Source organism: Eptatretus burgeri, chromosome 11, assembly GCF_056783735.1.
Source record: "Eptatretus burgeri isolate ZD-2024b chromosome 11, Ebu_testis_v1, whole genome shotgun sequence".
In the NCBI taxonomy this organism is placed as follows: Eukaryota; Metazoa; Chordata; class Myxini; order Myxiniformes; family Myxinidae; genus Eptatretus; species Eptatretus burgeri.
Genome location: NC_140971.1, coordinates 85,036,230 through 85,049,267, shown reverse-complemented (window position 1 = coordinate 85,049,267; position 13,038 = coordinate 85,036,230). Strand labels below are relative to the sequence as shown.

The 13,038-nt window shown below is 42.1% G+C and overlaps 1 protein-coding gene across 4 annotated transcripts in view; it reads right to left on the bottom strand.

Moving 5' to 3' along the window:
• The window catches only part of IPO11 (importin 11), a 204,635-nt gene that overhangs the window by 60,091 nt on the left and 131,506 nt on the right, over window positions 1–13,038 (bottom strand). For 3 of the 4 annotated variants that reach the window (XM_085847233.1, XM_085847235.1, XM_085847234.1), the window contains 11 exons: window positions 12,834–12,881; window positions 10,604–10,709; window positions 10,214–10,340; window positions 9,254–9,287; window positions 9,025–9,065; window positions 6,110–6,226; window positions 4,700–4,813; window positions 4,468–4,583; window positions 4,261–4,337; window positions 4,027–4,106; window positions 3,829–3,909 (listed from right to left, as the gene is read on the bottom strand). In XM_085847233.1, the coding sequence (XP_085703359.1) occupies window positions 3,829–3,909; window positions 4,027–4,106; window positions 4,261–4,337; window positions 4,468–4,583; window positions 4,700–4,813; window positions 6,110–6,226; window positions 9,025–9,065; window positions 9,254–9,287; window positions 10,214–10,340; window positions 10,604–10,709; window positions 12,834–12,881 (941 nt within the window). The remainder of the gene's footprint in view (window positions 1–3,828; window positions 3,910–4,026; window positions 4,107–4,260; window positions 4,338–4,467; window positions 4,584–4,699; window positions 4,814–6,109; window positions 6,227–9,024; window positions 9,066–9,253; window positions 9,288–10,213; window positions 10,341–10,603; window positions 10,710–12,833; window positions 12,882–13,038) is intronic. The other variant, XM_085847237.1, reaches the window with a different exon arrangement.

Genomic DNA, 13,038 nt, shown 5'->3' with positions numbered 1-13,038 from the left:
CTCCCTCTCCCTCACTCCTAAATAAACAGAGGGAGGGAACAGTGTCCACACAACAGCTGTTTGTCATTGTGTTGAGGTGGAGATTCGTTGAATGTCCCAGGGCAGGGATAGTTGGAATGCCTTGGGATGGAGAGTGGTTGGAGGCTACAGGGTGGGGATTGGGAAAAAGCCCCCACTCTGTAATTGCAAGAGAATAAGAAGCCAATGGAGGTGGCCGTGTGTTTTGCTCAAGTGATGTTTTCTCTCTTGCTGCGGTTCCACCCAGCCTATCATGGGTTTCCTCTGCAGAGACCGTCCCTTTGGCCCACAGTGTTTTCTCCCACCAGCTACCCAGGCCTGCGGCTGTCTTCTCCTACTTTCAACGCAGCCTGCTCTGGTTACAGGCCTACCTGATGCTTGTCGTATCCTTAAAAGTCACCGAAAGCATGAGCTACAATGCCGTGTCTGGTTGTTGCAGAGTTGACACCCAGCCAGCTGGAATGGTGGCAGTCAAAATCTCTGAATACGAGGAACAAAAATGAGATGGATGATTACAAGTTAGTCCATGTTATCAGAAATAGGGGTATTTTTGAAATCATCATCATTAGGCAGCTGGTACTCCAAACAAACATGAGGTATTGGTGGAGAGGAATGCACAGTCATGTAATGCTACTGGACTTGGAGGGGTTAAGTGTGGACAATGAACTTTGGAGATCTGGATGTAAACAGAAATAACACTCCTTTCATGTAGATGGGGCCTGTTGAGGCAGAAGAGAGAGAATCTGAGAGATACAGAGGAATTTGAGCCATTCTAGAAGAGAAACATTTCTGTTTAGCCGACAAAAGTGCAACAGTTACCTGAATGGAGATATCAGTGTTATTGCAATGGAGGTCTTGAATATTGGTGGTCCAGACTATTATAGAGATGGGGGGGAGGGGTGGAATTGGAGCTGAGGGGCAGAAAGATGCGGGTGGGTGGTGACAGCATTTGAGGTGCAGGTGGAGGATGCAGGATGGGAGGCCAGAATATATGTGGAGGGAGCAGGCATGAAGGAGTTAATGGCCGTGAACCTGCACTTGCTGCAAACTCACTTTCGTTTTATGGATCCCAAGTTCAACAAAATGAAGATCGACAGAGCAACCGAGATGGAGGGAGGAGTGGATAAAAGCACAAGGAAAAGTAATGCTCTACGACAGGACATGGGATGTGGGTTTGTGAGTGATCCAGGAAGGAACGGAAAGTGGAGAGAAGAAGCAAAATGGGAGAGAGGTGTTTGGGTTTTGGAAGGACAGTGGAGAGATGAAACATTTTAGATCGTAAAAAGGAGAGGATGAAAAAGGGTGCTCAAGGTCCACCAGCAACCCCCTTTTTGGTTAAACTACCAAAATCCAGAATCACTGCTCACCTTCACTCTTTCATTCCTCTTTTTTTCCCACCTCTGGAACAAACTCCCACACTCTCATAAATCCCAATCTTCCCCCCAGGTCTCCAAAAACAGCTGTTCACCACCATCTCTTCTCTTCCCCCCATCCAAAACCACGATCTTTTCTACCACCGTTAATCCACCCGAAACCCACCTCCTTCAAATTCCGTTTTCCTTCCTGAAAGTCCCTGTAATGTCCATCTTGTGTACCCCGTGTTCCCCACCCCATCCCTCTCCCTTCCACAGATCTCCTAATGTCTCTGTTCCCCACTGTTTTGTCCTTCCCTCTCCCGCCGCTCTTGTATCCTGCTCCCTTTGTTTTTTGTTCTGTGTGTTAGCTCTTATACGAGCCTCGATACTGTATACAAAACTAGAACGGGCACTCATAGAGCGCATACCTTCGCCGCCACTACTTTTTTGTTCTTGGTATGAGTGTGGGGAACTGGTTTCATATGAATGGTCTTATGACACAAACCACATATCTATAGTGTCATGACCCCCCCCCCGACTTTCGGGGGCTACGGACTAAACAACAATCAACTCACGTCGTTTTGGCGAGTCTTCCTTCGCAAGCTCGGTGAATACAACGTTTTAACAAGAGAAGGTAATCTCGTTTGATGCTAGTTTCATTCAAATCGAATAAGAATTGACTGAGTTATGCCGAAAAGCACATATTTTTCAAGGGCGTGACCCCCCCCCCCGACATTTTACCCCAACCGGTGACATGTGTTATGACGTCATTGTGTCACAAGATTGGGCATTAAATTCTGAACATTTTGGTGCTGGGTTCATGTAAAGCGAACAAGAATTGACCGCGTTATGACAAAAACCGCATATTTTTCAAGGTCGTGACTCCCCTGACCTTTGACCCCTAACCGGTAACAAGAGTATGGGCGTCATTGTGTCATATTGCATATCACAAGATGAGGCGTTGAATTCTGAACATTTTGGCGTTAGTTGCATGCAAATTGAATAAAAATTTACCGTGTTATCGTAAAAAGACGATTTTGACCTTTTCGTGACCTTGACCTTGACCTTTGACCCGAACGATCCCAAAATCTAATCGAATGCTTCCTGGCTAATAACCAATCATCCCACCAAATTTCATGCAATTCGGTTTAATACTTTTTGAGTTATACGAATCACAAGATTACAAATAAATAAATAAATAAATAAATAAATACACGCCGACCAAAACATAACCTTTCGCAGAATGTGAAGGTAAAAAAAGGAGGGAAGGAAGGAGTAAGATGGAAGAATGAGATGTGAATGAGTTCAGAAGATTTGTGTGGGTTGTTTTTGTAAAGTTTTGAGTTGTAAAAGGGAGATGGATGATGAAGGATGAGTGTGAGGGGAGGAGACAAAAAGATAGAAGAAAGAGAGAAGGAAGGAGAAAATGCGCAAGTCTTAAGACTCACGAGAGTTGGCCTTACCGAGGCCAAGAAAGACATTAACCTTGATACCAATCCTGTCAGGACCAAGTAAGTATGTACAAGAAGTCACGGGAACAGATTTACAACACCTTAAAAAAATTTTTTTGGTGTGCACAATGTCGAGGTTCGTATGAGAGCTAACACGCATAACATACAACAAGGGGTGCAGGAGACAAGAGAGGTGGCAGAGGGAAGGACAAAACAGTGGAGAACAGAGACATGAGGAGATCTGTGGAAGGGAGAGGGATGGGGTAGGGTACACAGGGTAAACAAGATGGACACCACAGTGACTTTCAGATCCTTACACGACAGGGACTTTCACAAAGGAAAGCAGGGAAATTGAAGGAGGTGGATTTGGGGTGGATTAACAGGGGTAGAAAAGATCATGGTTTTGGATAGGGGAAGATAAGAGATGGTGGTGAACAGCTGCTTTGAAGACCTGGAGGGAAGAGTGGGATTAACAACACAAGGAACAAATTGCAACAGATGGACAAGACAAATCTGCTTCGGTTTTTTTTTTTTTTGAAGCGCTACGGTTACACTTCACTTTTGAAGAAGTTCCCACGGAGCGTATAAATTGCATCAAGAGGAAAAGGCATTCTATTCGGATGTGCCCAAGACGTGAAGCTATGGACTTAAGCAGCGATTTATTTAATTTCGTCATTCTTTAAAATTCAGGCTTGAAACATTCCAGCTGCCATAAACTAGACAATTCATCACATGTGCAGTATCTTTGAGATTTGCTTGTAAATGCAAAGTGCTGTCCAAGAAAATGAATGATGGCATCAGATGACAATAAATAAACAAATAAACACCATTCAATTATTCAGAACTGTTGAGATATTCTTAAGAAAGATGCAACGAAATGGGTAAGATAAAGCAGCAAAAGGAATGGATGACAAGGAATAATTAAAGCTCAGAATTCCAATTGATGCATGGCTAAAATACGAGGAAAGCAGAATGATTAGGAGGAACGCATCGCATTGGCCCACCTTCAGTATCAGCACCAATCCCTCCGAGCTGATGTCTGACAGGAGGTTGCAGAAAACATTGCAAAGGACACGTCCGTAACTCTGTGAATGGCATAACTAAGCATTTGGAACGGTACGTCGTGCGTTTCATTCGCGTTTGATCAGTCGTTATCCACCGGCTGTACGAAAATCATGAAATCTGAGAGTCAATCACTATACCTGCAGGAATTGAGTAGGTGCCAGTAAGATGTAGCCTGTGATGATTTGGAAGCACATCTTTTGATTCTCCGATCCCAAGTCTACATAACAAGTGAGAAACAGAAATGCGTGATGGTGTTTCCTCAAACTCAAGTAATTTGTATTGTCTGTACTTTTACGATGCCGCCATATTTGCACGTACATAAAAGTTATTTCTTCATAACTGAACCTAAGGATAGTCCTTCCTGGGCTCACCGATGATGGGAAGCATGTTGTGAAATAGTTGTAGCAGTTCTGGTGGCGCCTCTTGGCAATGCTCCAGAGTCATTTGCCTTCAGGGAAGATTTGTGTGTGAATGAGAAAGACACATTTTAATTATACAGTGCAAATTGGGTGAATGAGGTAAAAAAAAAAAAGGTACTTTTGCAGAAATGTCTCAAGGCCCACATTCATGAATCCTACCACAAGTCCAGGGCATCCTCAAGCAGGTAGACATGGGGTAGTTGGTTGAGGTCTGTGCTAAACTGGAGTATTGGTAAGAGGAAGGCGTAGAGACCCATGCTCTGGGCACCCAAGCCCTGTGGGAACATGCAGGATAAGACACAATGATTGATGCACAGACCAGGTATGTTTGCACACCAGATGTTGAGTGATGCACGGTTTTGACTCCAGCTGAGCTTGCACTGGTGCCAACCTTGACAAGGTTCTGCAGAGTCGAGAGAATAGCACAGCGGAGCATGTTATGTTCTTCCGACTGCCTCCAAAGCTCCGGCAGGTACTGGATCAAGGCTCCAGCATGGGGTCGAATCTGTTATGGTGACAGCAGAGAAACAGATGGAAACGAAAATCTAATAAGGAGCAGTTTTCACTGGCTTTGCACTTCACATGTTACATCATCAGTGGATTCAAGCGAATGCTGCAGGAACTTTCAAAAGAACAGGAGCACTAGTTTGATCAGACAATGACAGCATAGCACTGGAACCTAATATTTCGGTGTTTCAGTCACCTTTGTCAGAGCATAAGTGGCCATAATGATACCTTATGTTGACACCTTTCTCTTGCCTGTCCAGCTGACATGGCTCCTCTTGTAAGGGATGTATTATTAGCCGTTATTATTTTATAGATTAATGTCTATTTCTCTGACATAAAATAACCGAAGTAACCTTTATGTTGATGTTGCAGTGAATATTAAAGGAATGTTTACAAAGAGAAGATTACATCCTAATTTGCTGTATCTCAGAAAAAAACAAATAATACAAACCATAAGTGATGGTTATCTTGCCTTTCTCATCATCTTGTTACTAACATTAACTTAGGGTTTTCTTGCAATTTCATCTTTGGTCATGCTTGACCTGTCTTACGCATCATGATGATTATGGTTCAAGAGGTTCGATGGACCCGATGCAACCAGATCTCGGAAGCGAAGCAGAGTCCAGGCCGAATGGTATTTGGATGGGAGACTTTGAAGGAAAGTTGGGTGTTGTAAGCTTAAGGATGGCAGAAGAGTTCAGTTGCTAGTGTGCTTGTAACCCGGCAATCTTCAGAATCTCTTCACCGTGATATTGAATCTGACCAAATACTGCGGTTTTGGTGCTGTGTTGGAATGGGGTGATGCATCTCGGAGTCTGCTGTCAAGATGTGGACTTGAGGCCTCGCTGTCCCATCGACATTTATGTTGTGGACAATGAAGATCCCACAGTACTCTTCAAAAAGATTGGGCCATTTTATGTCAGTATAGTATCCTGGAAAAATTCTCTGCTCAGAGGTTATACTTTAAGTAAATTATAAAGGGAATGTTGATGATAAATCAAATCAGGATAATGGTAAGAATGGGGTTTGTGGGATCATAGATGATAAATAATGTCAATAGAGTAAGTGAATGGGGAATGGATCGAGTACAGGAATGAGAGAGCAGATGGCACTTTACACTTGTGTGGTGTGATCAGGAGGCAAAATACTCACGATGCACAAAACAAACACTGCATTGCTCCATATTCTCTCGACAATGTAATTAATACACCTTAAACAACCAGAGTAATCGATTTAGTGGTAACGTCCGTGCCCGTTACCAACATGAGAAGGAATATATTCAAATATCACACACCTGAGCTCCAACCCTTTCGACGACAATGGATATGACATTGAGAATGTGCATTTTTGTGTCACAGTCAGATACACCTCGAAGTAGGCCGAAGAGAAGACCAAAGGTAGGCTCCAAGAACTGCAAATTAAATCGCAGACATGAAAGAATTGTAAAGACAGAGCTTTTCATTTTTACTGTTGAATACATTGTCGAGGCTCAAATGAGAGCTAAAGGTTTCAGATGGTTTCAGAGCTGGTTTCAGTTTTTCATGCAAAAGCACTGTCTTTAAAAGGTAGTACGTATTTAAAATTATCATATATATTACATATATATATATATATATATATATATATATATATATATATATATATATATATATATATATATATATATATATTGTTGCGGTTTTAAGAAACTGCTATTATAAATGTGCACTCACAACATGTAGGTCCTTCAGTGTAGTTATTTCCATAATAAGTGTTTAGAAGAGTCCCTTACCTTTAAATGGGTCAGTGGGATCCAAACTGCGTTGGAGTAGGTACATTAGGATTTACCCCCTATTTTTCTTTTGCACTTGGAAGGTTGTCGGCAAGGTGTTGGCAGCCATTTGATGCAGGTGTGTACCGATCCCTTCCTCACATTCCCTTTATCGTTGATTTCGTCTGTCTGTCTGTCTGTCTGTCTGTCTGTATCTCTCTTTCGATCTCTCAGGGTCTTACGGATATTGGGATCTTGGGGTCATTTGGGTCCTTTAGGTCATCTGGGTCTTTTGGGTCTTTTGGGTCCTCAAGGTCTTTTGGGTCATCTGGGTATTATAGGTCTTTGGGGTCCTTGGGTTATTTTGGTTCATCGGGGTCTATTGGATCTTTGAGGGCTTTTGGGTCCTTAAGCACTTTTGGGTCATCAGGGTCTTATGGACTTTTGGGTCATCTGGGTCTTTTGGGGTCTTCTTGGACTTTTGGGTCTTGATGGGTCTTTTGGGTCCTCAGGGTCTTAAAGGGTATTCAACGGTCGAAGGGGTCTCAGCAGTCTGAAGGGTCGAAAAATACATTCCAATAGTACGCAATTAATTGATGTATGTGTGTGAAGTCAGGGTGCAATTGACGTTCACACAGGAAGTAATTAATAGACATGTATTTACACGACTTCACGGAAGGACTGACCGTGTTTTTCGTTTTATATTTCTATATTTATTAGTAATTGCACGGGAAGAGAAACGTGAATAAGGTACACTTTGTCGCCAAAGGGAATTTGGAAATTGTAATACCCTTTGCCACCACCACCAGGTGGCGCTATGCAGAATTCATTTGCACAGATAATTTATGCCCACCCCCTGCTCCCTACACCGCCGCATGAGGCCGCGACCACATAGTCTGTGTTACCCCTCCCCCAACACAAAAGTTGTATTTGTACCCCAAGTTTGGAATTTGTAACTTAAAACATGGGGACATGCATGAGGAACAAAGAAAGACAGAAAGATAGACAGCCACAGTGAGACAATGGCGTTTATATACAGAGATATATGTGTGTGCGTTTGACTGGTATGAACCGCTTGACGACACAAGTTTAAATGTTGTGGTTGCAGTACTTAGGGCGTGCAGTGTGCACGGCAACGTTTTACTAAGTTGGGAGGGCCACCTCCAAACCAAAGTTGTACCCCCTTGCTGCTCCCACAGAGAGTGGGTGTTTCTTTGAAAGGTAATTTAAATAATTACTCTATTAGGGAAACTAGCACAGGCCTCAGCGAATGATACAAACCAGTGGTGAATCAGCTATCAACAGGAAATAAGGCTCTCGTGGGGATCCGGGAATCCGGGAATCTCTTTGCTTTGGGGAAAGGTTTTTTTTTTTGACCAAAACTTGAACCGTAGTTACGAAACTTCACGAACAGTGTAAGGTCTGGATCCAATTGACACAGGCTTTGAATAAAATGGCTTTTTCCTGCACAGAGTGTGTTATTAAAGACTCAAAATGGTGTCGTACTTCGGGCATCAAATCAAAAGGTCTGTCTTTTTTAATCTGGTGAGTTGTGTTAATGGTAATGTGGCTCAGAGTGATAAAGTAGTTAATAATTCCAAAAGTACTAATCATTTCTGGCCCCATGAACGTGTCTCTGACGCCTATCCGAGGTGCACAATTTTGACTTCAGTATTGCACGGTAAGCTCTGGATGCTTCTCCAATTCCAGAGAAGCCCTTTAACAAATGAACTGCAACAAACAAGTTTTGTGAGTGCAAAGCCAGCCCTGGGTGCTGCTAACCCTTGCCCAGCCCCTCAGTAAACACAGTAAGAGATCATTCAGCTCATCATGTTGCATGTTGCAAAGGAAAGTCAACCGCATAAAATGAAAACCAACTAGAGGGAAGTCGATGGCTTGCCAACGTAAATCCCCACGCTTCCCACCTAAAGCAAAGTTGAAAGATGGTAAAAAGTTCCATCAGGAAATGACCTAAAATCGAATTTTGAGTTCAAATTCCCCCCCCTCCCCCACTCCCATTTTGACCCCAGGTCCCACCCCCCTGGGGCATGAATCGGGGAGCAAAAAAAAAAAAAATCGTTACATATTTCATTCATGTGTCCCCCAACGTTGATTTCACGCACAAAGTTGAATTTAAAAAAAGGTTTAAAAATGTGCCCCAAATTGCATTTTTTTGGTATTTGACCTTTTGACCCCACACTAGTGGGCAGGGCCAAAAAAGATGCTGCTCTTTCACCTTCGTGCCATGTGGTGATCATAACTACAGAGTTTCATGAATTTTTGCCCAAACATTTCGGAGAGAGAATGACGGACGGACAGACAGACAGACGGAGCCAATTACAACATCCCTGTTTCTTTCAAAAAGCGTCAGGATAATTATGACAGGAAACAGGAACACATACTCATAACAGTAAAGAGCACAATAAAACAGGATTTTGACATCTCACAACAGCACTCACCAGCGTGAACTGTTCCGTTTTGAAGTCAAAATCATCCACAGGTGGGAACAGTCAAGTGAAAAAACATGACAAAAGGATTAATCTTGTTGATAGAGAGTTGTTACTTTGGGTTTAAGCTTTGCCGTTATCATAATTGCGAGGTGCAAATCAGCAAAATTGTAGAGATGTTCAATTAGGCAAATCAAGACAGCATTAAAAAAAAGGAACAAAATTAAGTTTCAAAGGATATCCAACTTGAGTGTCGACACAGCTTCAAGACAAACCTAAAAAAAAACAAAAAACAAGAGATCAGGACTTAAATCATAGCTTATCAGCATTTCTCCTTCAATCAGTTCGTAGAAATTAATCTAATTAACATATTGATGCTCAGCAAAAAGAAGAAATAATTAGAACGGCACTCACCGACGTCGCGACGTCCACAGATATGCCTCAGCACACGCTCCACATTATTACATCATTGTAATACTTGAACCAAGTTTGACTTCGATCCCTTCAGCCGTTTTTAAGTTATCGCGGAAACGAAAACCTATCATGACTCTGACCTTTGACCTGTTGATACTGCCATCTAAACAGTCCATCTTTGCATCATACTGTATACTTATTACCAAGTTTGGTCAAAATCCCATCACTGGTTAACAAGTTAGCATGGTAACACAATTGCTACCTTCCATGGCCACTGACCTTTGACTCCAAAATATAATCAGTTCATCTTTACATCATTATACATACTTGTACCAAGTTTGAATTAGATCCCTTGAGCCATTCTCAAGTTATTGCGGTATCACGGACGTGTGGACGGACAGCCGGACAACCTGAAAACATAATGCCTCTGGCGACTTCGGCAGCAGAGGCATAAAAATGCATAAAAGCAGTTTGGCCCATCCTGCCTCATCATATCCCAAAGAAAAGAAATACCAGGATGGTACACTTTTGCTATGGTGGAAATCAAACTTTTAACCTCTTGATTCACATCCAAAAACTTGTTCTTTAAGCCGCAAAAGAGTAAGAAAGTTTTTTTTTCGCTTTTTTTGCTTCAATCAAAGACCTAATGCATGGAGTTACCCAGTAGATGATAACTGGAAGGAAATCTCAGGAAAGCCAAAGGATGAACAAAATTTATGGGAAAATTGGCCTTGTTCACCACTCACAATGACAGAATTCATCACACAAGAGCGGCATCAATACGTACAACCAGGTCCTGGTCTTGCAGGAGGGACAACAGGACTGTGTAGAGCATTGGCCGTAGATCTGCTTTGAATTTGACAGCCAACCACTGTCCGACGAGCCAAGTCACACGCCGCCTGATCACCTTATATCTGTTTCACGTGCACCAAGGAGTGGAGCTTCACAAAATGATACCACTCTTTATGACAGGTTTTTGGACAACAAAATTATCAAACACAATGCCAATGAGATATTGGCCTTGTTCAAACATTCGAATTATAACTTTGGCCATAGGAAGTTCCTCCAAAACATTAGACCGGTTTGTTTTATTATTTGTTACAATATGAAGCCGAAAAATAACCTTCTAGTGCGTCAGAGACGTGAAAATACGACAAAGAAAGCAACCATATCCAACCTGGGGTCAGAGACTTGCAATTCTGTGACGAGTCTGTCACTGAACCAGCTGTCAAAGTCAACCGCATCAAAAAGTTCGTGTGCCGCAAGTCCAACAGCATTGTACACTGCACAGGATCAAGGGTAAGAAACACACGGTATGTGCGTGTCAGGTGAACTCGTGCATCATATTTTCACAAAATAGGAACTCAGAACTTCAAATTCAAAATTGAATTCTTGCCTCTCGTATGGTGATGACACGTCATAGTTCTGACATTAACACTAAGAAAGGCATCAAAGTCTGACAAAGCCATTTGTTTGTACGTGGATCATGAGGTCTGACTGAGAGTTATTAATTCGAGTTTTGGTGTATTTTATATTACATTCAGAAATCTGAATTTCAGGTAGTGCTTCTTCTTACTTGAGTGCTAATCTCAAATTGTCATGAGGGCATCAACAGTCAAATTGAATGTATGGACAGATATAGCTCCGATGAGGTGGGGCAGGAACATTAGCCCCACCATGAAGGTCATTTGGGAGCCGGCTGGGTTGTTACTGTCAATCCAAAAGCAACATGGTAATTTCCAGACAACTTCTAGTTTCAGATGCTTATAATCCAAATCCTAATGCTGACTTTAGCTGGATTTAATCTCACAATCTATTGAATACCAATAAAGTGCAAGAATGGGGAAATATTTAGAATGTATTGCAAGTGCTGCCTCAAACAGCCATTTTTCATTACATAGATGAGAGCATGACAATTCAGAAGTGTGGTTCTGTCACTTTTCTTCAATTGTTGACTTGCAACTTGTACACACACCTGGACATGTCTTACAGGTTAAGCAACAGCATTCTTAGCAGCTTGAGACACCTTTCTCTTCTTCTTTTACATCAATACACTATATATATATATATATATATATATATATATATATATATATATATATATATATATATATATTGTATTGATCACCAAAGTGTATTGATCACATCAAAATCCACACTCATTAAGGGAGTCTACGGGGTGGGGGGGGGAGTCTTTGTCCCCCTAAAATAGGTATTTGCGTATTTGCTCTCTTCACGAACCATATACACAATTTCAATGAAACTTGACCATGATCTTCATCACCCATGATATACCAAAGTTTGTTCACGGCATTTAAAAAAAGTCAGGGTCTACGGGGGTCTGCGGGGGGGGGGGGGAGAATTTGAGTGACTGTTGCTCCTGAATGAAGTGAGCTTCAGGACAGGTGGTCCTATTTATATTTTTTTGTTGTGGTACGAATGCAATATGTCAGAGACAATGCTGCTTCCTCGCATTACAATCATTGTAATCGCTTCACCATTATTGTGTTAGGCTGGCTGAGGAAGAAAGAAAGGACGAATGAAAGAAACAAAAGTCGTCCAATTCGGCGGTTTAGCGATCTCCAAATTTGGTACTTTAATGATGCATTCTGCCATCTTTATCAAACTTGGTAGTTCTGAACATGCTCGAGAATAAAAGGTACGGAGCTCTTAAAGGCTTGAAACTTCACTCTTTCGTGACTTTTCGGCAGGCCATTTTGTACACATTTTATGGGGCAGCCATTTTCTTCCCCACGCCATCTCTCCCTCCATATGAAGTACTACCGTACCGCATGATGTCAGTGTCAGCAATACATACGCCCATTGGCCGAATTTACTCCAACGCCATGACGAGTATCTCATGGGTGCGTGAACAATGACAAGATATCCATTTGGTTTGAAAATGAAATGGGAAAATGCTCTGGTGCCACATCGTCAAGATAACATCACGATGCATCGGAGTACGTTGCACGATGAGTTGCGCGCATAAAATCGTAGCAACATGCTCGGGCAATAATGTCCCAGTATTATCCGAGCATAAGGCCACCACCTTCCTCAACTGTTTTTCACCGCGAGTTCTGACGCCTGCTCCTTTACCTTTTCATCGTTTGAAGCTTACACATGCCGATTGCACACGGGTATATCATGTTCCGGCCTACCTTGACGTTACAAATTTTTTAGCATTAAAAGTACACCAAATTAACCATCCTGTAAGGAGGAATCAGCTTCAAATCTTGTCAAATTAAGATTTCACGAGGCAAGTCGGAAGTTGCGTTCCACAGTCGCATACACAATTGGTGTGATGAGTGCATGGGAGCTATGTGGCACGAGTACAAGATGGCTGAGGACATTGTTTAGTTGAAATGAAATGTGCAAAAAGTGAACGTTTCAAGGAGGAAATTACTGACCAGCATCTTTCACCAAGAGGCTTGTAGAATCTGCAGGATCTGTGGGAACTAGACACAAATGACAATGTGAAGGTTTTAAGGAAGAAAGGAGAAGCAATGGCAGAAAATTACAGTTTATATTGAATCAAAACAATTGAATAGAGAAGTTAAAATGAGGGTTATAACTCAAGATCTTAACAGTTATTAACGAACTACATCGCCAGTG